Genomic DNA, 24,069 nt, shown 5'->3' on the forward strand with positions numbered 1-24,069 from the left:
AGGAGTTTGCGGGGAGACCCGTGTTTCTAGCAGAGTGCCGCTTCTTTGCCTGCTTCCTTCAGCACAAACTCTCACCAACTTTCTCCTACCAGTTGTTCACAGCGCCGTTGATGCGTTGACATGCAAACTAGGTTCCATGAGAAGCCCTTACTGTGACAATTGCAGTGATTAACTAGGTAAAAATAATATATTAGAGTTTAATTAAATCTCGCCAGTCAGTGTTGTGAGCCAGCAATCCATCCGCTCAGCTCTTTGAACTGGTTCCGCTCTCGTCTTGAGGAGCAGGCAGGCGTTTGGCAGCCCTGGCACCGAACACGTTCCTCTGCCCCTGTTGCTGTTGCGCATCGTTTTGCTTGTCCTTCTTGAGTTACCCCGTGAATGGCTAGTGTTCCCAGAGATATTTTTTTTTCTGTGCAGAGAGGTTTTTTTATTCTTTCTTATGGCTCATGTGGAATCAGATCCCTTTAGATCAATTTATCATTAGATTATAAGCTGTAGAAATGTTCTTTTTGGTGGTGGTCACTTTCTCCTTTTTGAGCTAGAGAAATTCATAGAGCCCTTCCCTCCACAGGATCCAGATTCTGTCTTTATTTTTATTCTATTTGGTCCCAGCTTTCTGGAAATCTGTGAGTTACTTGTTATCAGCTTCTTGAGCACTGGCCACCAAGACTTGTGTGTGGACATCTTATTCTTGCTTTCAAAGATAAGAATTTCTAAACTGCTCCCTAGATCTCAGCCAGACCTGATTTCATGGTGTTCTAATGTAGCTGCTGGAAATAGCAGGGAATGAGTCTTTGCAGCTGGACTCATGTCTGCCACATGCATTTTTTTTCTATCCTTACATCCTGTCCACTTGCCTTTGAGCCGTTCTGATACAGGAGTTGCCTTTTCAACAGCTTCCAGCATCTGAAACTCTCATTGGTATGTCTCTACATCCAAACACAAAGCACGGCCAAAAGCTACTGTTTTTTCTCGTTTGCCTCTTAAATTTCTCTCCTTTTCTCTCTCTTATTGACATGTGTAATTGCACTGAGCTTTGAATTGTTTGGAGACACTGTTTGCATGAAGAATGCTGTACAGAGCAGTCCTGTTTGTTTTGCTGTGCTAACTGAAGCTCTGGCATGTTGTGCAGATTATACTGTGGATTGGCCTCGGAATACTGGTTATCAGTACGTATACCACCTTGTCTGCAACGGAGGACGCCCCTGTGAAGACAGAAGTGGTGGGCTTGGAGCACCTGGACAGAGAGGAGAACAGAATTGACCAGGATTCGGTCAAAATCCCAGGTATGTGTCTGCTTGAGTTGTGCTTCCCAGCCCTGCTCCCAGCTCCACCTCTTAAAAAAAAAAAAAAAAAAAAATTTTTTTTTTAAAAAGCGTGGTGGAAGCAGAGTCATTTCCAGGCAGCTCTGTGCATCTAGACAGCATCCTGGGGACTTTTCCCAAGAAAGCCTGCAGTTTTGCCTTCTGCAAAAGCCTGGTGCAAGCTCCAATGGTACCTTGTGGGAGTTGTTCTTTTGGGAAGGGAAAGGAAAGGTAGGGTGCGGGGCTGGGGTCCTCTGTAAGGCCAGAGCACAGGTCTTCCCATTTGGAGTAATAAACGCAGCTCTGTGAGCACAGCCCAGTGATGGTTCTGTGCTGGCCACCTGTATGAGGGGTGTGAGTGGCCAAACAGGGCTGCTTTCACCATTTCTGCCAGCGCATTGTCCGTGGTTCCAATAACAAGCCATTCATTGCGCTCAAAGGTATGTAAATTTATGGGCACTGACTTTTTTTGGTTGTGAGGATATAAATTTGGATTCGGTTTTAGCTCTGACAAAGCCTGTGATTATGCCTCAGCTTTGTTTACTGGTTCACGTTATTTATTATTTGTTTACTGTGGCCGTTGATAGAATTACGGCCGATCCCTCCCTTCCCCAGCTGCAGGCTTGCCTTGCAAGGCCATCGCTAGCAGGTGTCGTGTGACCCTGTGCTGCCCCTCATCTGTGGCTGTGTCCTGTTTCTTTATTTTATTTTTGTTTGGTTCTGCTCGTGTTTGTTTTTTTTTTTTTTTTGTTCTTTGGGGGCCTTGAAATATCCTCGCAGAGATTGAGAACGGAAGGGAGAAAGGGGCTGTCTCTTCTGGAGATTATCCTCCCTCCTGGTTGTTGGCTGTGTTCCTGCCGAGCAGCTTTGAGTGTCTCCGAGACACCGGTGCTGCCGCCGATAACATTCACTCCTGGGTTGCTTCGTCCCTGGCAGCGGTGGAGTTTTATGCGTTTGTGCTCCTGGTTTACCCAAGGCGTGCATGCCTTCTCAGGCACTAGGATGCCCGTGAACTCTGAGCAAAAGATGCTCTCAATCCCTTAATCGAGCACACTCAGCAGGGCTGGGAGGAGGGATGCAATTGAATTCTTCCGTCTTGGTTAATTTTGGAGCAGTAATGGCCAAAGAACAGCTGCTTGTTTCAGGAGGAGTCGTTAATGACACGTGTTCTTGTGACTGGGAAAATAAAAAAAGTCCCATAAAAGATGGTGTCCGCTGGAGTTTGCTAAATCTCTTCTCCACTTCTCCGCGTGAACCGGGGCGGCAGAGCAGGACGCCTGCGTCTAATCATCACGTAGCGCAGCGACTCGTCGGTCGCCCTGCCGTACCCACCGCGTGTGCCCAGAGCTCGTCGGCATTAGCCCTTATTGCGTGGTACTTGCTGCTGGATTAAATAATCCTACCTGGGAGGAAGGCGGTTTTAGTGCTCTTGGTTCGTAAACTTCCCAGGGAGGAGCTGTGCAGCTCCTAATGCGCTGACGAGCGTCTGCCCTGGGAAAGCTCAGCTGCCCTCCGAGTCCAACGTGGTCCCTTTCATAGCGGGGGGGCTGCTGGCTCTGCCCTGGGGAGCGGAGTCTGGCCTGGGTGCTCCATTCCGTGGGAGGAGGAAGCGGGATGGCACGGAGGGAGATGGAGCCGGGCGGAGGAAGGGGGGACAAGGACTCGCAGGGCGGCCGGCGCTGGGGAAGTGGTGATGGGTGGACGTGGGGCTGCCCCCGGGAGAGCCGCTGCTGCGAACCGCCCCGTGCCTTGGATCCGTGCCTCCCTGTGCCTCTGCAGGATGTCGGCTTGACTAGCAATGAGAGGCATTAAATGGTGCCCTTCATCCCCCGGCCCGCGGCTCCCCCCTCGTCCTCACCCCGCTTGTTTTGCAGAGGCAGGAGCCTGCAGCCTGGAAAACACTGCAGCAGCTGCATCCTGTCATTCAAGGGGAGCGCAGGATGCGGGCTGCCCCGCATCACCTGGGTGCCCTCGCCGGCGCACATCTGGTTCGTATTCCTTGCGCTGGGCTTTAGCAGAAACACGCGGCTTCTCCCCAGGCACCAGTGGTGGGTGCTCGGCTCCTTCCCCGGGTGGAGGGAGCTGCCGCGTCCCTTCCCTGCACCCCCCCTGCCCTGGGCCGGGAGCTGCCTGGCCGAGGCAAAGCTGGGGGCTGCGCGGGGCCTTTTCCCAGTCCTGCCTTCACTGTCTGACTTTTGCCTGTCAGCATGTGAGAGGAGTTTTATTGGCCTCTTTGATGTTACGGAGACCAGAACTGTACAGACTTTCATTAAAACCCTGCCCTGTGGGCCCTGGGATTATGAATATTAGAACATTGCCCTTTTATGTGAACACGTATTGACCAGCAAACTCTGAATAGTGTTTTTACTAACGACACCCAAGTGCCCATTACAGCCCCTGCCTGTATTGCTTGAGGTTTACTGTCAGCAGCTCTTCGGGAAAGGTATAAAACCCCTTTCAGAAACGTTCTACTGCTCCATGCAGCGTGTGCGCGTATGTTAAAAGGTTGCTAAGCTGCCTGTGAAAGCTCATGAAGGCAATTATCCATTTAAAAAAAAAAAAAAAAGCTAATTAGGCAATTTCTCTCTGTATTTGAAAGCACCCTAGAGGGTCTCATGGGGTGGATTAAGATTTTGTAATATTTTTCAGCTCCTTACTTGATCATTGCTGTTTCATTTTCTTTCTCTGGCGTTGTGCAATATCGGGTAACAAAGACCTGATTCACGCTCCTTATGTAAGAGCGCCCTTTCCCCGGCGCTCCTGGGAGCCGGCATGCTGGGGACCCTTCTCCATCCATCCCATGTGTCCTCCTGGATGTGGTGGTCTGCATTATATGGACTTGGGTGAAACTTGGGTCTGTGTTCAGCTTCTCCGCTGGCTGCCGGTGAGCTGCAAAGGCACGATACCGAGGGCTTCGCTGTCCCTGCGCTGCATCTGCGCGTTTGCCCCCGAAAAAGAGACCTGCCTGGCCGCAGGCTGCGTCCCTGCAGGCGTTATTAGCCAGAGCAGCCCCGAACATGTGTGAAACGTGGATTATGCACAGCTCCTAATAGCTGCAGGAACAGCTTGACTCTGCTGCAGCTCTCCCTGGTGCTTTGTGCGAGCGAGCTTTTAATAGTGCCTGTGACACAGAAAAGGAACTATCAGCCTCTTGTAATTTGGGTTCGTTTTTACTGCTGGTGCGTCAGGAGACAACTGTGAACTAATTTCAGTGATGCCATTCGATAACCTTGTGAAATCTGTAACCGTTTCAGGGGGAGGGGGGTTCCTGGAGGCACAGCTGGGGCCGGGGGGGCTGCGTGGGGCTCCCTGGGGAGGGCTTGTCCCTGTCCTGCTCGGGCGTGCAGGGCTGCTCGGCATATTTGAGGGCAGCGGTTTTCCCCCATCCCTCTGCCCCGCTTGTTCTTCGTTTTCCTTAGCACGAGCTCTTGGATCTTGTTCCATTTCACTGCGCTGAAAGCGATTTAAGCGAGTCTGGAGCTGGACCGGCACGAGCAGATCCTGAACCCCATGTCCCTCGTCAGCTCTTGGCCGATGCTCCGGGCATCGCTCAGCGGCACCGAGAGGGTGGTGTGTCCCTGAGCTCCCTGTGCTGTCCCCGGGGCTCCACCGGTCCCCTTTGCCGGATCCCCCTCGGCTCAAGGGGAGCGCAGCGGGGCCCGTCTCGCTGCCTCTGCTGAGAGCAGGCTGCGTGGACCCAGCTTTCAGCTACAGTCATTGCTGCGGTGGACGAGAGCGATAGGAAAACCGTGTGAGGAGGGATTTAATGCCTTTCTGGGACTGTTGCTACTATCCAAACCAGGAGCGGGGAGGGGGGAAGGGAAGCTTTTAGGTTGCTAATCATGAAATTTTATTGCAGCCTAGAGAGGCTGTTGGCAAACCACAACACATACGCGCGCGCACGCACACACACAAATCAGTTGCAGAAAGCCCTGGCTTCCCTTCGCCGCCCCGCGCGTGTGAGCGGAGCTGCTGAAGAGCATCGTGAGCCGGGGCGGCTCGACAGGACCCGCCGGCAGCAGGGGCTGTGCCGAGGCAAAGCAAACCCTCCTGGTGCTGCCTAACGCCCAGGTCCTGTTGTTGTAAGCCAAAAAGCTTTTACAGCCTCTCAGCCCTTGCCTGTAAAGTCCAACGCCACTCATAAAACATTAAGAGGCGCAGCATTACTGTAACGCTCTCCAAAGGGACCTGGAGGGCGACTAGACAGTTAGAGCGATTATTACACATCCTGAGCAAAATTGTTCTCTGCAAACCACATATAGCCCCTTATAGATTTCCATGCAGTGTGAGAGGTCGTTAATTCACGCCCTGATGATGAACTTAATTTTGTTTCCTGCTGAGCAAATGACGGCTTAGAGGCAACTTTGTCTTATTATGGCGTGGAGACTTTTATTTTTGTTTGTGTTTTGTTTGTGTTTTGGTCTTTTCTTGCATTGTTTGCAGAACAGGGAACATGCCTCTGCCTCTTGATTTACGATTGACGCTTCTGCCAGCAGCGGGTCTCCCCCAGCCCCTCGGTTGTGTCCCGGACCCGCGGGGGGTTTCACCTGCTGCAGGGTCCTCTGGCCAAACCCTGCTGTGCACATGGGGGTAGTTCGGGTTTTAACTCCTCCATTTCCCACTTGCGTGGAGAGCTTCCCCCCCACTCTTCCTTTTTATTTCCCCTCTTGAACATCATCTTGCTGCACGGCTGCCTCGGGTCGTCATTCCCTTCTGCCGTGGGAACGGCTCTGCCCATGTTGAGGTTCCCTGGATCCTCTGGTTTCAGATGCACCACAGCCTTCTCCAAATGCAGCCATCTCCCGGCTTCATGAACCAATTAACGACAAACTTTACTCCAATAGAGTAAATAATTTTTTGCTGCGAGGCCAGAATTTAGCTGGGAACATCCGCAGCCGTGCCGAGCACTCCCCTCCCCGGCCTCAGCCTCCTGCTTCCCAGGGCCCCCGTCCAGGGCTGGGCACTGGTTCCTGCAGTCCATTTTTTCCTGAAAGGAGGAGTGTCCTGCCCTGACTTGCTGAACCCTGGGAAGTCCCTCAATGGAGAGAGGGACCCTTGGGTACTAGACTCGAATTTCTCAGAAAATCTGAGTCCTTTTCCCCTCCCACCGTCATTCCCGAACCAAAGAAACTTTGAAAGCCGGCCAGCCCCAGCGCGCGTCCCTTCAACTGGGTGCAGAGCTCTGGGCCAGAGAGTCCAGGTTTCTGGAGAGGCGCTGGGTCCTTCTGGCACGGATCCCTCTGGGCCAGGATTTTGTACTTATTTCGTTGGGTTTTTTTTCCCCCCAACTTGGGTAAGGCCCACGCAGCTGAAGTTGTGGCAATCTCTTCTTTCCCATGAGTTCATCTTGTAATAAATCGCACCAGCCCTGCGGAGGGGGAGGAGAAAATTGAAAGATGTTTATAGAATTAATTCCCCAAAGGAAATCGCATGGGGGAGGGCAAATGGGGGGAAGAGTTGGGAATTTTTTTTTTGGTTACAGAAGATAGATTTTTTTTTTTTTTTTTCAGTGTTTGTTGGATGGAAAAAAATCTGCAGAACAACTTTAGTGCTGGGAAACAATTAGATTTCCTCCTCTGCTGCTCTTCTAAGGAAGAGTTCACTCCCTGTTCGCGCCGTGTGGGTTGTCTTCTGCCACCCTGGGGTCGGAAGGGACCGTTCCCATCCTGTGGGACGTGCCACGAATTCCACGTGGTTACTCCAGCGCTGAACCCAGTAACTGGTCTGACTGGGATGCATCTTCCGGAAACATCCCATCTCTTTGAGAGAGAGATGGGGAGAGTCCCCCGTCTCCCTCGGGAGTTTCCCCTAATGCCTTTTTAATCGTGCTCCTCAAAACTTCGTGACTTCTGTGGGGTCGTGCAGCTCTTCTCCCTCCTTCCCTCCCATCCTCCTTGCGTCATTCCAAGGGCTGGGGAAACGCTCGTGCACAAGAAGAAGAAAAAAAATAAAAATCAAAGAGGTTTTGAGCCGCTTTGAGGCACGCAGCCAGCGCAGGCGGGTGATGGGGGGCTGCGGCCGGACCCTCGCCTCGGTTTCTCCCGGTGCTCGGGGGTCCGGTGTGGGGGAGCCGGGAGGATGCTACCATCTGGCGGCATGGGCTCGCAGCGGCAGCCGGCTCCATCCCGGCCCTGCCTCGCTGCCTGGCCTGGGCTTCTGTGCCAGCAGCTCCATAAAAAGCCACTGTAGGGAAAACAAACAAGCGACCCCAGAACAAAAGCCCCAAACCCTCTGTACTAACGCTGAAGGGAAAATAGCTGTTCAGCTTGTGTTGGGGGGGGGGGGGGTTTGCAGCAGACAAAGCAATTGCCTTGATCCTGCCGGTGGACTGACAATGCAGCCGTGCGTAACCTCGTGCAATTAACCGTCCTGCATTTGCAGACCAGAACCCGGCAGTAGAGGAGGCGGAGGATGACCGCGATAAACCGAAGCTGCTGGATGAGAAAGAGGAGATGGAGCAGCCACAAATTAAGGTGCCCATGGAGGTACCCAAGAGAGAGGAGGAGAGAGGAAAGCCGGAGGAGAAAGTGCAGCTTGACCGTCCTGATCAAGGTAACGAGTAACCTGGGGAAAGGGTGCCAGCTTTGGAGCTGAGAGGCATACGTTGCAGGACTATTTCAGATAAAGATTCTGATCTCGTGGACTGAAGGTGATTTAGTATTTGATGGTCTCGAGGCTCGTTAGGAATGCAGCCTCCTGACGAGGAAGGAAAGACAGGGCTGAAAAAGGGCAGCAGGTAGCTGGGTGCGCTGTGAACCTGCTGCCTGTTACTTTCTCCCATCAGTCTCAAGCCCCCTAACCCTGCCTGTCGTCTGCCCTAGGGATTGCCCTGCCCGTGGGGGAAGCACATCGCCATGAACCACCTGTCCCGCACGACGAAGTGGTTGTGGACATGGGGCGGGAGCGGGAGGAATCCGATGAGAACAAGCTTGTGCCCGGAGGAGCCAACGATGGTCTGCTTAAGCCGGCACTGGAGGAGCCAGCCGCTCTGAATCCCCAGAAAGAGGCACTTGGCCCGAAACAAGGGAAGGAAGCGATTGCTGAGAACCAACTGCAGGGAGGGACTGACAAGCCCGTTAAGAATCCGAAGAACGTCCTGGAGGTGATCGTGCAGCAGGATGGCAGGCCGCCATACAAAGAGCTGGAGCCAGACAAACAAGCGCTGGAAGCCAAGGCGCAAGCTGCCATGCTGGACGGTGAGAAGAAAGCTGAGGCTGCAGGTGACAGAGAGAAATCAAAGCTCCAGCTCCCCAGGAAAGCAGAGGAGGCTGCGAAGTCCTTGGAGAAGGAAGGCGACCCTGGTAAGCTCCCTCCACGGCAGCTTGTCTGAACAAACTTTCCTCTTGGCCTGTAATCCTCCCCCAGAGACTGGGCAATTTGGTTATTCCTACCTACATCCCAGTGTTCGCTTTTAATTTCACGAGATTAGCGTATGAGCATGCACAGCCCCTTCAGCAGCTGTTGGGGAGAAGGAGGAATCTGGTGGCTTTGACAGCTACTATAATATCTGTCAAACAGTTGTTTGCTAGCCTACTAAATGTCAGGTGCCATGCTGTTCCTGTGCGTCTCTGAACTCACTGGGGACACGGAGCCGGGAGATCTTGACAGGTAACACATTGCTAAGTGCCCGTCTAAAAGCTAGTTAGAACCGTTCTTGCATTTTAATTGGCTGAGGTAGTTAGCGCTGGCTCGCTGCCACGAGTCTATAAGATTGTTAAATATTTTTTTTATTACTTCCCTTGCAGTCGTCGGGTTGAATATAAACTGCGCTGGCTTAGGCAGGGAGGGACAACACGATGTGGAGTCATTTTAGAGAACATCTGCTGCTGGAGCATCCTTATTGACTGCAAAGGTCTGTCGATCTGTTTGTCCACAGGTGAAAAGCAGGAGCTGCCCCTCCCAGACAGAGCGGATCAGCTGGAGCCCAGGGAGGCCCGAAACACCGAGGACAAGCAACAAGAGAACGCGGAGAGCAAGCTGGAGGGTGAGCGTGCGTCCCCGGGGTGTGTGGGGAGGGGAAAGCGCTGGGCTCCCCGCAGGAGCCGGGGCTGTGAGTGCAGGATTTCTCTCTGCGGGAGGACCGTGCCAGCCAGCGCTCTTGCCAGCACATAGCTTTAGGCCGTAGTCACCTCCGCGACGGCAGCAATTAGTGCCTGTCGCCAGCGGGCTCACGCCTGCGGTGCAGGCTGGCTGTTCCGCGGTGCAGCCCCTGGCAGGGCTGCTCAAGGACGTGAGTCACGCTGGCACCCGGGCCCGGCTGCTCCCCGGCTTTGGCGGCTTGAGCGCAGGCGGTGCTGCCCCAGCAAGAGCGAGACTGGAATGAAACTGTTTGGCTGGTGCAAAATGGAGGGACCCAGCAGCACGGTGGGGAGGTGGGTGGGCATCGCCCTACAGCCTCGGGGCGTGGGGCAGACGCGGGCTGTAGCACATGGGGAGACCTGGGCACGTAGTCGTGCGGGGGAGCGGTGACAAAGCCCCCGTCTGCTCCTTCCACGGAGCCTCGGTGGTGGTACTGGTGCGGTGAGCCCTTCCTCAGGCTGAGCTCGTTGCCTTCGACCTCTGCCTCGCAAGAGGGGTTGGAGCCCGAGCTTGGACTCACAGCCTGTGCGTGATGGGGTCCAAAAAGGCTCTTTACCTTCGTTCTGGTCCGAAGGTGATGGGTGTTTGGTCCAATGAGCGATAGCAGTGGGCAGGCTCTGCTCCTGGGGAGCGTATTGCCCTCCTCTTTTTTTAGTGGTTACATCTTGGTTTTCTAATTATTTTCTTTCCATTCTGTATTGCAATGGGACTTCAAAAACTGAGTGTAAAAAACTAGTGGTGGGTATGGACTATGAGGACTCTTCATGTTTCAAGGAGGATGAAGGGACCTGAGTTTCTGTGGGGTGGGACTTGCTGGGGATGCTCTCCCACGAGGATGTCACCAAAAGGTGCTCTGGGTTTGTTCTGCTCCTCTGCTCTGAGCTGAGCTTCGTACCCAGAGGCTGGGAGAGGGTGGAAAGGGTAAAAAGGCTTCACGGGAACAAGGTGGAGGGTGCGCAGCTCTGTAGATGCTCTCTGCAAACAGCTGCCTCGCCGGGACTGTTGTTGAGCGCTCCGGCTGTAGCTGCCCTGGGCCATGTGAACTCACGTACTTTCATTTTATAATGATTTAAGATTTTTTTTTTTTTATGAAGAGTGCCTGTTAAAATCCAGCCAAAGCACTGGCTGAAGCCTGCTTCCCCCACGATCAAAGGAGGAGCCGGGAGATAGCGCTGCCTTTGGTTTGTGTGGAAGAGGTGTGCTGCACAAACACAGGAGTTACACGTGTTTGCAGAGCTCTGGGTGTGAAACGCTTTGATTTGGCATTAAACCTTTGCCTGCTGTGTGTTTAACCCAAACATTCCCATGCCGAGCTGGGACCTGGCAGTCTTGGAGAGCAAGATAGTAGAAATGACTTCTGTTTTCATTGTTTATTCTGAGCAAAGTGCAAAAAATAAACAGATCTCCAGAAGTCAATTGCTCTCTTGAAAAGACCAAATTCCCCTTCACAGCCCAACTTTCTTTAAACGGAGTGGAAGGGGAATTCCAGGGGCCCTCAGCTAATAGCGCCATAATGTGAACTGGAAATATTTCTCTGTAATCACCTTGTGGGTGATTAGCGGGACAGGGGGAGGCAGTGCATGCTGGAGAAGGATTAACCTGGACAGCATCCCTTTTTAATTTAAATGGCATTTTACAGGCTATTAATTTTGACATTATTTCCTGTGAGGCATAATAGTCTCGAAACACCTTGAGTTTCGGAGGAAAGCTGCTTGCTGGTGTGGGAGGCAAGCAACACACAGGTTCATACCCTCCAGATAAGATACAATACGTCTGGGTGTCTGTCCAGGCGGAGAAAAGGCAGCAACATTTCCATGCAGACCTGGGACTCATATTTTGTGCGTGACGTGTCACTTGCAGCGAGTGAATCAACGTGAGTCACTTCTGCTTGGCCCGAAATGCACTCGTCTGTTTTGTGTGACTTCGCGGCTGCGAAGGGCCGGTGGGCAGGGCTTTCCTCCTGTTACGTGACGCGGGGAGCTCAGTTTTATTGCGGTGGCGGCCCGGCTCGGCGGAAGGTGGGGCTGCCTTTCTGCACCGCTGTGGTTTCAACCTGACTGACCACCTGCGCTGCTGCATGCGAGAGTTCTCGGCCGTTAAACCGTTGATTGCAGCTCGGGATCCCAGCCCTTTCACTGTGCTCAAAGCCAAAAACTTCAGGAGTGTTGTTCAGTGGGTGTTTTCCTGCCGTGGGCTAGGCTAGAGCTTCACTTGTCTAAGCCAGGAGAAGAGACAACAGCAGCCTCATCGCTCTGGCTGTAACACAGGACTTGCCACCTGAAAAGACCCAGCTCAGTGACTGTACCTCACGTGTTGGGTTGATGTTTCTGTGTAGGTTTATCCCACCATGCAGGTAGTTCCCCTCTGAGGGCAGCTCCCACTGCTGCACCTTAGCCGATTTCTTCCAGTTCCTCCTAGGATTACCTGTTTGCTGCCTGCGGCCTTTCCAGGCTCGGTTTAGCTGGGGTGAAGTCTTTGCAGTGTGTTAAGGAGATAGATCATCACACATAGAACATCTGTTTGAGAAGCCTGGCTGATCTTGAGAGCCGAGCTGCAGCAGCGCTGGGGCTTCCCCAGGTACCGCAGGCAGCTTTAAAAGCAACTCATCTCGCTTGGGCAGTTGAGCCCCTCACTCTTGACCAACTTCTGCCAGTCCTGTCCTCTTCCAGCTCCTGTGCCAAGCAGCTGCCTCGTCCTTCCCTGCGCTGGGACCCCAGCAGACCTGCCCCCCTGTACCTCTTCTCCACGGCTCCTCTCCCTGAGCAGTTAATGAGAGCTTGGTTTTGATCCCTCAGCCCAGATCTTGGGAGAGCAATGTCCTGTGTTAGTACGTGTGGCAGTGAGCAGCCAGTCTGGGCTTTTGGCTGCCGTCCTTGGTGGAGGTACACCGGAGCGGTGCTGCCGTGATTGCCATCAGTGCCAGCAGCAGAGCTGTGCCGCATCCTTCCCTCCCTTCTGGTGAATGGGCAGCGTTTGCAGAGGAGGACCTTCCTGCCGAGGAAAGCCCCTGCAGCCCCTCCAGTGCCGAGAGATGATTAGTGCGGGGTTTGGGTCATGGATTTTTTTTTTTTCTTTCTTTTTTTTCCCTTTTCTAGAAGCGGGGCAGGCAAAACTGCTGGATCATGCTGTGCTGCTGCAGGTGATCAAAGAACAGCAGGTACAGCAGAAGCAGCTACTTGACCAGCAGGCCAAATTGCTGGCTGTAATTGAAGAGCAGCACAAGGAGATCCACCAGCAGAGGCAGGAGGAGGGAGGAGAGGAGAAGCCAAAGCAAGGTAAGGACATCGCCAAAGAGTGCGACCCCTCCAAGGGCTGGTCACTGTTCAAAGCAGCTTTAAAATCGGACTAGGAGAGATCTGAGTCCATTTGGCACATGGCAGAGTCCGCTCTGCAAAAGCCATTCCTGTATTTGACCCTGACCTCCGAGGTGGGGATCCCCGGCCCCTCCCTGTGTGCAGGGATAACGCTCTCCCCCATGACTCTCCTTGTTCTCCTGCATGGCCATTGGTAGTGTGATCTCTTCTCCTGTCCCTTCTTGTACAGAACATGGTGGCAGAAGAAGGGAATCTCTCACTCGTAGGAAAAAGCTTTTACACATAGGTTTTTGTTCTGCAGTGGAAACGCAGCAGGAGCCCGCTGTGCCTCTCTCCAAGAGCAAGGAGGACGAGGGCCTCAGAGCTAAGCAAGAAGCTGCTGCAAAGCCGCTCAGCAAAGAGCTGTTGGAGCACCCTGCGCAGGACCCGGGCAGGCAGCCTGCTGACTCTGTGGAGCAGCGCAGGGGGACTGCAGGAAAGCTGGAAGAGGCTGGGCACAGGCGTGAGATTCCTGGGGTTCTTCCCAAGGAGTGGAAGGTACTGCCACAGGAGAATGATAGAGCTGTTAAAAATCCTGCGGAGAACTGGGATCCCCTTCACGGGGATGCCCAACACATTCCAGCTGCCAGAAACCACCTAGAAAAGAAGCCCTTGGCGGAGGATTTAGGAGGAGATCGTGAAGCCAAAGTTGGAAGAGACGTCCATGAGAAGAAGAATTCCCTGAAAGCCATGGAAGTAGCTACAGCTCCCATCCAAAGAGAACAGCTGGGGGCTGCCAAAGTTCAGGGAGTAGCAGGAAAGAGTCTGGAAAGAGACTCAGGAATAGACCTTAAAGCCAAAGCACTGAGTCAGGTGGAGCCCAAAGACCTGGCAGTTGCGCTGGACTCCTCCAGTAAAAGGAACGTGGCAGAGAGCGAGCAGCACCTACGGGAGCGTCAGAGAGGTGCAGACACCGAGGGAGCTGAGGGTGCTGGCAGACGGCAGCAGGCCTCGCAGAGGGACCTGGCTGGCAAAGGGGAGGTAATGGAAGAAGCTCCTCGGGAGAACGTGGCGGACATGGCCCAGGACCCGCAGGGAGGTCTGCGGAGCAAGCAGAGGCAGGGGGATGGAGGTCTCTCAAACGATGCTGAGAAGAAACCAGGCCCTGAGAATGCTCCTGGCCAAAAGTCTGAGAAAGGAGCAGCTGCCCAGGGGGACCAGAAGCTGGACCACGACGTCAAACTGAACCGGGACCTGAAACTGCAGGCGGACCTGGACCTCCGCCGGAGGAGACGGGACCTGCTGCCTCCCGAGGAGGGGGAGGAGGAGGAGGAGGCTGCACAGGGGGCGGGGGTCTTAATTGGCCTGAACCCCCTTCCAGATGTGAAAGTAAACGACCTCCGGAGTGCTCTAGAGACACGATTAAACCAAGTTGCGGAGGGGGCTCAGCAGGTGGTCCACAGCCGGCAGATCAAGCAGATGACGCAGGCGGACGGGAGCGTGTGAGCGGGGTGGTTGGGCTCGGTGGGTGGCTGCGAGTGTTGGCCACAGGCACGGGGCTGAGGAGCTCCGTAGGGAAGGTTCAAGTTAACCAGCTGGTTTTTTGGCCACTGTTGCTCAGGCAGTGGTTGGTCTAAGCCAGCAGCACTTTGCTGGACACTGTGCTTGGACCTACAGGATCTCCTTGGACCCGTGAGCACCATTCAGGGGACCGTGGGCTTCTTGAGTCTCTGCGATGGTAGCACCTCACTGCGTGTGCCTGCCGATGGCTGAGGAGATGGCAACCCTGAAAGAAAAGCTCCCACTGTCCTCTGGCTTTCAGAGTTTGCCATCTACCTTGGTTCCCTGCCAGGCTGGCTTTTCAAGGACCTTTTTCAACATCTCATTCATATCAAATTGCCTTCTCCATCCGGCTCTCGACTCTCCTTTCAGAACCGAGGTGGTCTTCCCCGAGGCTCCCCCGCCTGCTTGGAAAAGCTTCCCTGGCACCTGCCTTGGGTTCCTTCGCCCAGGCTGTGGGGGGCTTCAGGGCAGAGGCCTGGTGCTGCGGAAGGAGGGGAACCAGGGATCGCAACATCTCGGGAAAGGCTTTATTCTGGAGAAGCATCAAGTCATGAGTTGAGGACCAGCTTAGCCAATTGCTTTGGTGTTTCTCTTGAAATGGGAGCTGTTAGTCTTGCATGTTTAGGAGATAGTTGTGGTTTAGGAACCTAGTTTAGTAGAAACGCTGCCTTAAACGGGCACAACTGCTGCTGTTGTGCTGCCTCTACTCCCAGGGATTTAATTGGTTGGCCACACACTAGCAATAACACGGAGCTTTGCTCTCGCCACCCTCCCCGGACGCTCAACTCTCATCTGGGCTTTCAAGCTTGACTTCTCCTGTCCAAAGTGCATTATGAAGCTCAACCCGGGGGCTGCAGAATGCCCCCCCCCCCGCCCCTTCCCAAACCAGCTTGATTTTTCTGCAAGAGATGACTAATTTGGGAACAAAAGACGTGGCTTAAAAGGGCGGACTCGGGGGCTTGGCTCAAGCATACCTACCTCTTCTCTCTGTAACGCGGTGGAGCGTGTTTGTTTTGTGCGTTCTTCCCAGCCCCCCTCTGTGCTGTGTTTTACATCCATAGATGTCAGTACTCCACCCCTGGAAATGTATTTTATGAGCAAGGAAGGGAAGAGCTTCTATGAGAGCCCTGGTTGGTTTCAGGCTCCCAGACAGTGATTCATCCCTTTGTTGGTTTTTTTTTTTGGTTGTTTTTACATCCTGACTTGCGAATGTAAGAAATCAAATCCCAAAGCTCTCACTAGAATGGCTGAAATTTCCCAGCCTGGAGTCTACAGACCTCATCACTGTGGTGGTTTTTATATCCGTATCTCAAAGTGTCTTTGGTAAACTAGCCTCGTCGAGTTCGTGTCCGATGGGACCTTGCAGAGCCAGGGATGGGTCGTTATCGGACACGTGGGACTGTCACACCGGTTCTGGTCACTTGGGAACTCTGCTGCCGCCTGCCTGGGACGTGTGCTTGTTGCTTGAAGGATGTCATCTTAATTTCTCATTAAAATGACACAGAGCCACAGGGCAACAGCCACAGACTTGGGCATACTTCTTCAGGAGGACCACCCGCGCTACTTCCCCGTGACTGTCATGGCCTTAACCCTCAGGACTTCCCCCATAGTACCAGTGAGCTTCTTCTCCATTACGCTGTCTTAAAGCACAAGCAACACGGCTGGGAGTCCTGGAGCCGCTCTGCAGCCGTGTACGTGTCTGTCGGGGCAGGGATGGTGGCAGCAGGCTCCGGAGCATGTCTCTAAGCCTGCGGTGGGGACACATTGTCCCCTGTGGCACCAACCAGCCTTTCTAAAGCGAGACGGAGCTGGAGCAGGAGCCGATCTGCCCCTTCTTGCCCTTTGCTGCCTGCCTGGGCCGTCCCGGGCAGGGTGAGGGCAGGGTGAGGGCAGGGTGAGGGCAGGCTCCTGCCCTGCAGGGTCAGACCTGCCTGTAGTTTGTTGGCATTGAGTTGTCTGCGTGAACACAAAAGGACCAAAGATGCTCCCGATGTTCCTCAGCAGCTGGGAACGGCGCAGGCCGTGGGCAACCCTAAACCGGGCTGGAAGCCGGCAGGAGCCACATTGCCTCTGCTTGCCGGGGACTGCTCGTACTGGGGTGGAGTGCTTGGCGGGAGAGAGCGGAGGGGAGGCTGAGCTGATCAATAAAAGAAGCTGAAGCATTTTGACCCACGTTCTCTTTTTTTTTTACTTAAAAAAAAAAGATCGGTAAGCCTTATTTGGCCACAGACCTGTGGCTGCCCAGGCAGGCAGCAGCGTCCGCTTTGCTCTGTACCTGCAGGGAGTTACGCCCCGAAGGAAAAAAGAGGCTTTTGTGCTTTTTTTGAGATTTGCTCCTCCCTGCTGCTGCTGCTGGGGAAGAGGAGGGGGACCGTGATCCTCCCGCTGCCCTCGCACACGGGGCCTGGCTTGGGGAGGAAAACGTCTAATTTGACATTCAGGGGATCAAGCAGCTGCAGCAGAGCCGCTGCCAGAGCAGGAGTGTTCAGAACCTGATGGCGGGGATGCGGGCTGCCATCCCAAAGCGCCCTGCACCCAGCTGTTCCCGGAGCTCCTGCCATCCCCGGGGGGCCGGTGTCCGTCTCGCCCCTGCGGTTCCTGCTGCCGTTGCAGGCAATTTTCTTGTTGAGCAAAGCTGGAGCTCGCCGGCAGCTGGAAAATGGGTCTTGAATGTTGGGAGTGCAGCGAGGGAGAGGAGGAAAGGGCTCCCTGAAGCGCAGATGAAGGTGTGGGGTGGGGGGGTGCGAGGGGCTGCTCTCTCCAGGCCGTGGGGGGATTTCAGTCTCCGCTCTGTCATCCTGGGCACCTCGTCCCTCGGCCGCGCTGCCTCTTTGGGCTACCCAGGACCGGGCCGTGGCTTCCAGCAGCCCCGGGGGCCGGTGGCTGCCCGAGCCTGGCAGCCACCCCGGGCCCGAGGTGCTGGGGCAGCGGGTGGGGGCTCCACCTGCCTCTTTATGCTGTAATTTAAGGACAAACCGGGCCGGGTTTGAGAGGTTTTGGTGTTTTGGAGCTTTTTTTTTTTTATTATTATTTTTTCCGAAGCATCTTCAGGCCGGTGCGCAGGCTGAGGGGCACCGGGGCCGGCACCGCGGTCACTTCGGCGTCGCTTTCGCCTGCAAAGAGTCGCGGTTCAGGCGGGGCTGAGGCACCGGCGGCCACCGGGACCGGGACCGGGACCGGGACCGGGACCTACCGCCCGGGCGAAGCAATCCCGCAGCGCCCGGAACTCCTCCAGGCAGACGTCCCTCCGCAGCTCCGCCGTCCCGCCCGCCGCCGCGGCCACGCACCGGCCGTAGGCAGCCGCCTGCGGGGAACGACAGGGGAACCGGAGCGGGGCGCCGGGCTCACCGGGCCGCCCCCACCCCCGGAACCGATCCCCCCCCTCCCCGCCCCGCGGCCCCACCTGCTCCCCGCAGCCCGCCAGCAGCGCGGGGAAACGCCGCAGCCGCGCCCGCGCCCGCAGCCAGACGCCCCGGCCCGACATCGCCGCCGCCGCCGCCGTCGCCTCACGGCCTGGGCGCCGCCATGGCGGAGCAACCGCGATTGGCCGTTCGCCCCGCTCATCGAAGAGACTCGGCCTCGTATTGGGTGGCGGTGGATGCCCGCCCCCTGTGCTCGGCGATAGGTGAAGCGGAACGCCTATCAAAGCGCGCTGGGTCTCTGATTGGGTGATGGCTGAAGGTCGTCCCCTCCGCCTTCTCGGGTTGGCCGGAGGGGCCTGTCGAAAGCGCGGATTGGTCATCCGCGGCACCCACCTCCCGATCCCCTTCTGATTGGTCTCTCGTCGCCGGTGGCTCTGATTGGCGGAGATGCCGGTTGTTTACTTCCCGCCTCCCGCCCTTTTGCCGCTGGCGTCAGCCTTGAGAGGCACTTCCGCCTGGAGCTCCGCCCTCCCTCCCCGATGACTGGCCGAACGGCAGCGCCTCGCACTCTCATTGGCGCGCCGCGCCTTCCGGGGGGCGGAGCCGCGAGGCCGCTTTCGGGCCGGGCAGGGCCGGCGCCGGGAGTGTCATGGCGGCGCCGCTGAGAGACCGGTTGAGTTTCCTGAGCCGGGTACGGGCCGGGCCGGGCTGGGCCGGGCCGGGGAGGGGGTGGGGGTGGGGGGTTTGGGGGGTTGGGGTGGGGCTGCCTGAGGGCGTGACGTCACTCCGCCACCCGTCACGTCATCGCTGCACCTTCCCACCTCCCGTGCTGTCGGAGCCCGGGGCCCTTCGGCCTTGCCGTGGCACCCCTGCCCTTCCACTCTGATGTCACGGCCGTGACGTCACTTGCTTCGAGGGCTGTGGTGTCAGCGCGGCGGTATGGTCTCCCCGGGTTGGGGGGGGGGTGGGTGGGTTTCTATATTGGCCTTGCACAGCCTGCCCCGGCCCTGCTCACGACGTCCCTCCTCCTCCTCCTCCTCCTCTTCCTCCTCCAGCTGCCGGTGCTGCTGAGGGGCACGGCGGACGACGACGTCCCCTGCCCCGGGTACCTGTTCGAGGAGATCGCCAGTATCCTTCCAGGGAGCCGGGCTGGGTGTGGGAGGCCTGCGGGGCTGGGGCTGGAGGGGGAGAGGTGCTGGCAACTGGGGGGTGTGGGGTGGGGGGGGCTGCTGCTGCTGCCCCCCGATGCGGGCTGCGGTCCCAGTTGGGGGGAGCAGGATCCCTAACCCCCACCCCAGAGATCTCCCACGAGTCGCCTGGCAGCAGCCAGTGCCTGCTGGAGTATCTCCTCAACCGGCTGCAGAGCACCTCCTGCCATGTCAAGCTGAAGGTAGGTCGGTGGTGGTGAGGGGCGGGGGGGGGGGAGCGGCTGCTGCGGGGCTCCCCCCGGCCGCAGAGGAGCCCCAGGGCCGGAGTGATGGGCCAGAGCGAGCATGGGCATTGCCACAGGGCCGGGGGCCGGTGGGGCAGCCTTGATTTGGCCCTTCTCACCCCAAGCCCCGCATCCGCAGGTGCTGAAGATTCTGCTGCACACATGCACCCAGGGCTCCCCTCAGTTCGTCCTGCAGCTGAAGAGGAATGCCTGCTTTATCCGGGAGGCAACAGGTAACGGGGTGAGGAGTGGGGGAGCTGGGGCAGGAGAGCGGGGAGCGGCCCTGCGTGGTGCTGGAAAACCCAGCCTGGCAGCCGGGGAGAGCCCAGGGTGGCTCCTGCCTGCAGGGGCTGCTCCAGAGGCCGAGCACTGGCCGGGGCCGGGGTCCTGCCCAATCCTGCCTCGTGCCCGGGAGCCGAGCGTCCCCCAGCCCTCCCGCCCTTGTGCCTTGCAGTGTTCGCTGGGCCCCCAGATCCCCTCCACGGCAACAGCTTGAACCAGAAGGTCCGGGCAGCCGCTCAGGTGAGTGCCAGCCCCGCTCCCGCTGTGCCCGATGGACCGCTCGAGCCCTGCCTGGAGCGGCAGGGCAGCTCTGCCTCCCAGACCCCCGCCTCAGGGCCCTGCTGGGGTGCCTGGTGCTCCCCAGCTCTCTGCCCACACCCCCCTCTCTCCCGGCAGGACTTGGCCAGCGTTCTCTTTTCGGATGCGCCGCTCCCCCAGCCTGCCGCGCTGCCTGCCCGTCCCCTGCCTCCCACGGGTAAGCCCAGGCCCCTCACAGCCCTGTCACCCTCCCATGGGCCGTGCTGGCAGTGCCGGGCTGGTTTGGCTCCCTTTGACTGGAGCTGTGGTTGTGCAGAGAGGCCACTGGCTGGGGGGGGGCTGTAGGGGGTGAGGGCAGGGTGCTGCAGGCCCTGGTGACGGGTGCCTGGCTGCTTCCCCTGCCCCACTGCAGGCCCTGGCACTGCTCGCTGGGGGTGTCCCAAAGCTCTGGCCAGAGCCGGCTGCAGGGTACTGTGTCAGAGGGAAAAGCGTGCCTGGGGGAGTGGAAGAATGCTGCCCTGCTCCCCAGCTCCTTCCAACTGCTCCAGGCACTCCCCTGTGCTTGCAAGAGGGAGGAGCAGCAGGGGAGGTGACCCCAAATGCCTGTGCTCCCTCTGAACATGCCTTGTGCCTCCCCCAGGCATGGGCTCCAGCCCCAGCCCCTGCGGCTCTTTGCAAGGATTTGGCTTCAGCAGTGAGAAAAGCGGCTCCGGTAAGTCCTTGTCTGTGCCCTCGCCTGCTGCTGCCCCCTTGCCCCGTGTGGGTCCTCTGCTCGGTACAACCCTCCCTGCGCACCGTGATGCCGCAGCCCTGGGGGTCCTGCCTGGGGTTAGACCAGGTTTGCAGTGTTTGGAGATGCCTAACATGGTTGCCAGCACTGTCTCAGCGGGTGTTTCTGGGTAGCTCAGAGCAGAGCCACGCTGCACCCTTTGCTTTGGGAAGCTCTCCCCTTTCCCAAGCCATGTGATGGGTGCTGGGACTGGTGTCGCGGCCGCAGGGCAGGCAGTGGGGGGGCTCTGCCGGGGTCCTTCCCTGCTGGGAGGTGTGACAGGGATGTGGGACGCCGGCTTGTGCCCCGTGGCCTGTCCCAGTAGCTCCCAGGTCTTCCTCGCCCCACCTTTTCCAGCCAGAAGTCTGGGCTGTGCCTGGAACCCAGCTGCCGGGGCTGCTCCTCTCTGCCGGCAGGTCCCCACCGTCCCCTCATGACACCCTGCGAGGTCGTGGGTGCCCAGGGGCTGGACTGGGCTCCCCGGGAAGCGCCTGACACCCTGGCCTTTCCCCAGCTTCGACGGGGGAAGCCCTGCTCAGCACCATCCAGCGAGCGGCCGAAGCGGTGGCCCACGCCGTGCTCCCCTCCCCGGAGGGGCCCTGGCCTCGCCGCAGGGAGCTCCACGAGGATGCCTACCAGCCCGTGAGAGCCCCCTCACCTACCAGGAGCCCGGCCGGGGCTGTGAAGCCACCAGCGGCCACCGCAGCGCACAGCACCCGAGGTAGGTCCCCCCACCGCTGGGCTGGGATGGCTAGCAGCTGCTGGGGGTCCTGGTGGGGGTCCCCATGAGGTACTGGGGCTGTTTTGGGGGTCAGTACCTCACTGCTGCTGTCCCTGCAGTGAGCCACCAGCCGGGGCTGGCTGGGGGCGGCTGGGAGGAGGCGGACAGTGGGCACAGCTCCCAGGACTCCTCGCAGGGGAACGGCGAGTTGAGCCGCACCTCGGACTCCTGCAGCAAATCGGGCAGCGACAGCCACTCCGGGGCCAGCCGGGAGCTGACCCACGTGGCCGAGAGGTGAGAACGGGGCCGTGGGGGGGTTCCCCTTCCCCCGGGACCTTCTGAGATGCTTTCCGTCTCCAGGAATAGTGCCTTCATTTTCCACACCATTAATTTGAGTCCCCTGGCACTGCTGGGCTGAATTCCTCCTGGGATGTTTGGCCTCCCAGCCCAGGCGGTCCGTGAGTGGACAGAGCCACGGGCACGGGAGGTGATCTGGGAGGGACTCCCTGCCTGCCGGAGGGTGGTGGAGTCTGCGCTGGGAACCCAGGAGGGAGCAGGGCTGGCCCCTGTCCCCACCGAGGCATCTCCCCGAGCAGGGTGGATGCTGACAGCCTGGGCGACTGCGTGCGGGAGGTGAGCCTAGTGTCAGCGCTGACCCGTGGTGCCAGGGTCTTCCTCACCAGGGAGGAAGCACAGCACTTCGTCAAGGAGTAAGTGCCCGAGGCGGACGCTTCCCGGGATTGTGGGTGCTGCGGGGCTGGGTGGGGAGTGCTGCGGGGGCTTCAAGGAACAGCCTGAGCCCTTCTCACCCCCCTGGCTACCTTGACCCAGATCTCTGGGGGTGAAACGCTGCCAGACAGGAGGGCTGCCCACTCCTGGCCGGCTCCCGGGGCTGTGGGTGCTGCGTGTGGCCAGCACGGTTGTAATCCCTTCCTCTTGGCCAGGTGCGGGCTGCTGAACTGCGAGGTGGTGCTGGAGCTGCTCAGCCGGGCGCTGGAGGACCCCAGTGACAGCGTCCGCATGGTGAGCATGGGGCAGTCCCGGTGTGCCGCCGGCACGTGCCCGCGGTGCTGCCCTACCCCGGGCTGTGCTGCTGCAGTCGCAGGGTGGAGGGACGGGGGGAAGAAGCGCCGCTGAGCCGGGGCATTTCGGTGTCTGCCTGTCTTGCCTGCCGGGCTCAGCCACGCTCTCGTCCCCGCAGAGGTCCATGTGCGCCATCTCCTCGCTCATGTGCTCCGACCTGCTCTCCCTGGACCAGATCTTTGCCGTGACTCGGCAGCACCTGCAGCAGCTCAGCCAAGGCAGCCCCGGCCCCGTCGCCAACCGAGCAACGAAGGTGACTCCTGGGATGTCCCTGTGCCCTCTTCCTGGGGCAGGGGGCTCATGGGGACTGGCCTGCCCGTCGCTGGGGACACCCAGCTCTTGGGAATGATTCCATGCTTGTCCCAGAGGGATGAGAATTGTCCGCCTCTCCCAGGAAGGGGGAGCATGGGGGTGTGTGATGCTCCCTGCCTAGGAGACAAGGCTGAGCCCTGGGAGGGGACACCAGGGCTGATCACCAGCACTGGGAAAAGGGGTCGGGGCCTGGCCCCCTTCCCGACACCGCTCTCACTCCTGCCCATCCCACTCTTCTCCTCCCAGATCCTGCGGCAGTTTGAGGCTCTCTGCAGAGGCCAGCCCTCCCCGAAGAACGCATGCCTGGACTCGGACCCCTCTGCCCTTGCCGTGGGCTCAGCCCCGTGCACCGGGGACCTGCTGACGGACATCCCGCTCCTGGCAGGCGAAAGCATCCTCACCCCCCTGAGCGCAGCTCCGGTCCCTGTGGCCGTGCCGGCCCGCAGCGAGGAGCAGGGGGTAGAAGCGGAGACCCACGGGCAGCCTGGTGCCATGGTGCCAGCCTGTCCCTGCGAGCAGGAGGCGGTGAGCAGGCTGGCGGGGGACATGGTGGGCACCCCTGCACCTTCCCGCAGCCTGTCCCTCTTCGCTGGCATGGAGCTGGTGGCCCGTCCCAGCGCAGTGCTCTGCCCAGACTCTCCGCCGGCAGAGCCGCGGACGCTGTCCCAGCCTAAGGACAGGCAGACGGACGTAGAGGGCAGCCAGCAGACGTCGGCCTTTGCCTTTCTCAACATGTAGCTGCTGTTGGGCTCCTGGGGGGCTGTGAGGGCTTTGCCCTCCCTCCCTGTGGGGCCTGTTGTGCCACAGCCCTCCGTGGGCTCCTCCGCGGGCAGCCAGCTGCTCCCACACCGGGCTCGGTGGAAATGGGGGTCCTACTCCCACAGCTTCCCGCACGGCACCCTGGGGAAAAGCAAACGAGCAGCCCTACATACCCCGTCCCGCAGGGGCAAGGGCAGGGGGCTGCCAAGGGTACATGGGGTGTGAAATGGCTGCGGGGGCCAGGGCTTTGATAAGGTTATAGTGTCCCTCTTGCTGTTTGGTTTTTTTTGCCAAAAGTCCCCGGTTTCCCAGGGCTGGTGGAAGGGCACGGCTGCTGGCACCCCTCGCTCGGCTGGGCTGTGAGGGGCGTGCAGGGGAGCCAGGGCAGAGATCTGCCAGTGCCCGTCAGAGCTGAGCTGGGGGGCGGTTTGGGGACCCCGCCAGGGCCATGGGGGGGGGCTCCTGGGTGACCCACTGCCTCTGGCCTCCCCCCTACCCGCTCCGTCCTTGGCAGCTGTGGGGTTGGGGTGGGAGAAGGCGCTGTCCCAGTGGGGCCGGGACCCACCAATAAACCCCACACTTGGGTCTGGGAACTTGAGATTTCTTCCTGCGCCGTTGCTGGAGCTTGCCCCACAGGTCCCCCTGCCCCACAGGTCCCCCTGCCCCACAGGTCCCCCTGCCCCACAGGTCCCCCTGCCCCACAGGTCCGTGTCCCCCCCCACCCTACAGCTGGGCCTGTGCTGAGCTTCACCCCGTCCCTGCGGGGCAAGCCCCGCCCCCCGCCCCTCTCTCCTCCTGGCCCCGCCTTTCACCTTCTCCCAATGATTCTCTATTCTGGAAGCCCAGCTCTCC

At 58.4% G+C, this 24,069-nt stretch overlaps 3 protein-coding genes across 4 annotated transcripts in view; 2 read left to right on the top strand and 1 right to left on the bottom strand.

The window, feature by feature from the left end:
* The window catches only part of SLC38A10 (solute carrier family 38 member 10), a 38,601-nt gene extending 22,200 nt beyond the window's left edge, over positions 1 to 16,401 (top strand). Inside the window, exons 11-16 of the mRNA XM_030013195.2 lie at positions 1,133 to 1,286; positions 7,686 to 7,856; positions 8,126 to 8,605; positions 9,181 to 9,288; positions 12,479 to 12,658; positions 12,999 to 16,401. Of these exons, the coding sequence (XP_029869055.1) occupies positions 1,133 to 1,286; positions 7,686 to 7,856; positions 8,126 to 8,605; positions 9,181 to 9,288; positions 12,479 to 12,658; positions 12,999 to 14,182 (2,277 nt within the window). The 3' untranslated portion in view covers positions 14,183 to 16,401. The remainder of the gene's footprint in view (positions 1 to 1,132; positions 1,287 to 7,685; positions 7,857 to 8,125; positions 8,606 to 9,180; positions 9,289 to 12,478; positions 12,659 to 12,998) is intronic.
* Positions 16,402 to 16,504: 103 nt separating this feature from the next.
* Positions 16,505 to 17,797, bottom strand: NDUFAF8 (NADH:ubiquinone oxidoreductase complex assembly factor 8). The gene is made up of 3 exons (XM_030013212.2): positions 17,643 to 17,797; positions 17,433 to 17,543; positions 16,505 to 17,352 (listed from the first exon to the last, which is right to left on the bottom strand). The coding sequence occupies exons 1-3, from the start codon at positions 17,721 to 17,723 to the stop codon at positions 17,332 to 17,334; spliced, it is 213 nt and encodes a 70-aa protein (XP_029869072.1). The 5' UTR covers positions 17,724 to 17,797; the 3' UTR covers positions 16,505 to 17,331.
* A 384-nt stretch (positions 17,798 to 18,181) lies between these two features.
* TEPSIN (TEPSIN adaptor related protein complex 4 accessory protein) lies at positions 18,182 to 23,810 on the top strand. 2 transcript variants are annotated; one of them, XM_030013209.1, is made up of 13 exons: positions 18,183 to 18,292; positions 18,657 to 18,729; positions 18,900 to 18,991; positions 19,173 to 19,266; positions 19,488 to 19,555; positions 19,712 to 19,790; positions 20,214 to 20,285; positions 20,857 to 21,063; positions 21,183 to 21,357; positions 21,660 to 21,773; positions 22,008 to 22,086; positions 22,265 to 22,399; positions 22,705 to 23,810. In XM_030013209.1, exons 1-13 carry the CDS (start codon positions 18,251 to 18,253, stop codon positions 23,194 to 23,196), a joined length of 1,722 nt encoding a protein of 573 aa, XP_029869069.1. In that variant the 5' UTR covers positions 18,183 to 18,250; the 3' UTR covers positions 23,197 to 23,810. The 2 variants fall into 2 exon arrangements, with proteins under 2 accessions (XP_040979827.1, XP_029869069.1); XM_041123893.1 differs by lacking the exon at positions 21,660 to 21,773 and having other exon boundaries at positions 18,182 to 18,292.
* The last annotated feature ends 259 nt before the right edge of the window (positions 23,811 to 24,069 follow it).

The sequence above is a fragment of the Aquila chrysaetos genome, chromosome 5, assembly GCF_900496995.4.
Source record: "Aquila chrysaetos chrysaetos chromosome 5, bAquChr1.4, whole genome shotgun sequence".
NCBI lineage: Eukaryota > Metazoa > Chordata > Aves > Accipitriformes > Accipitridae > Aquila > Aquila chrysaetos.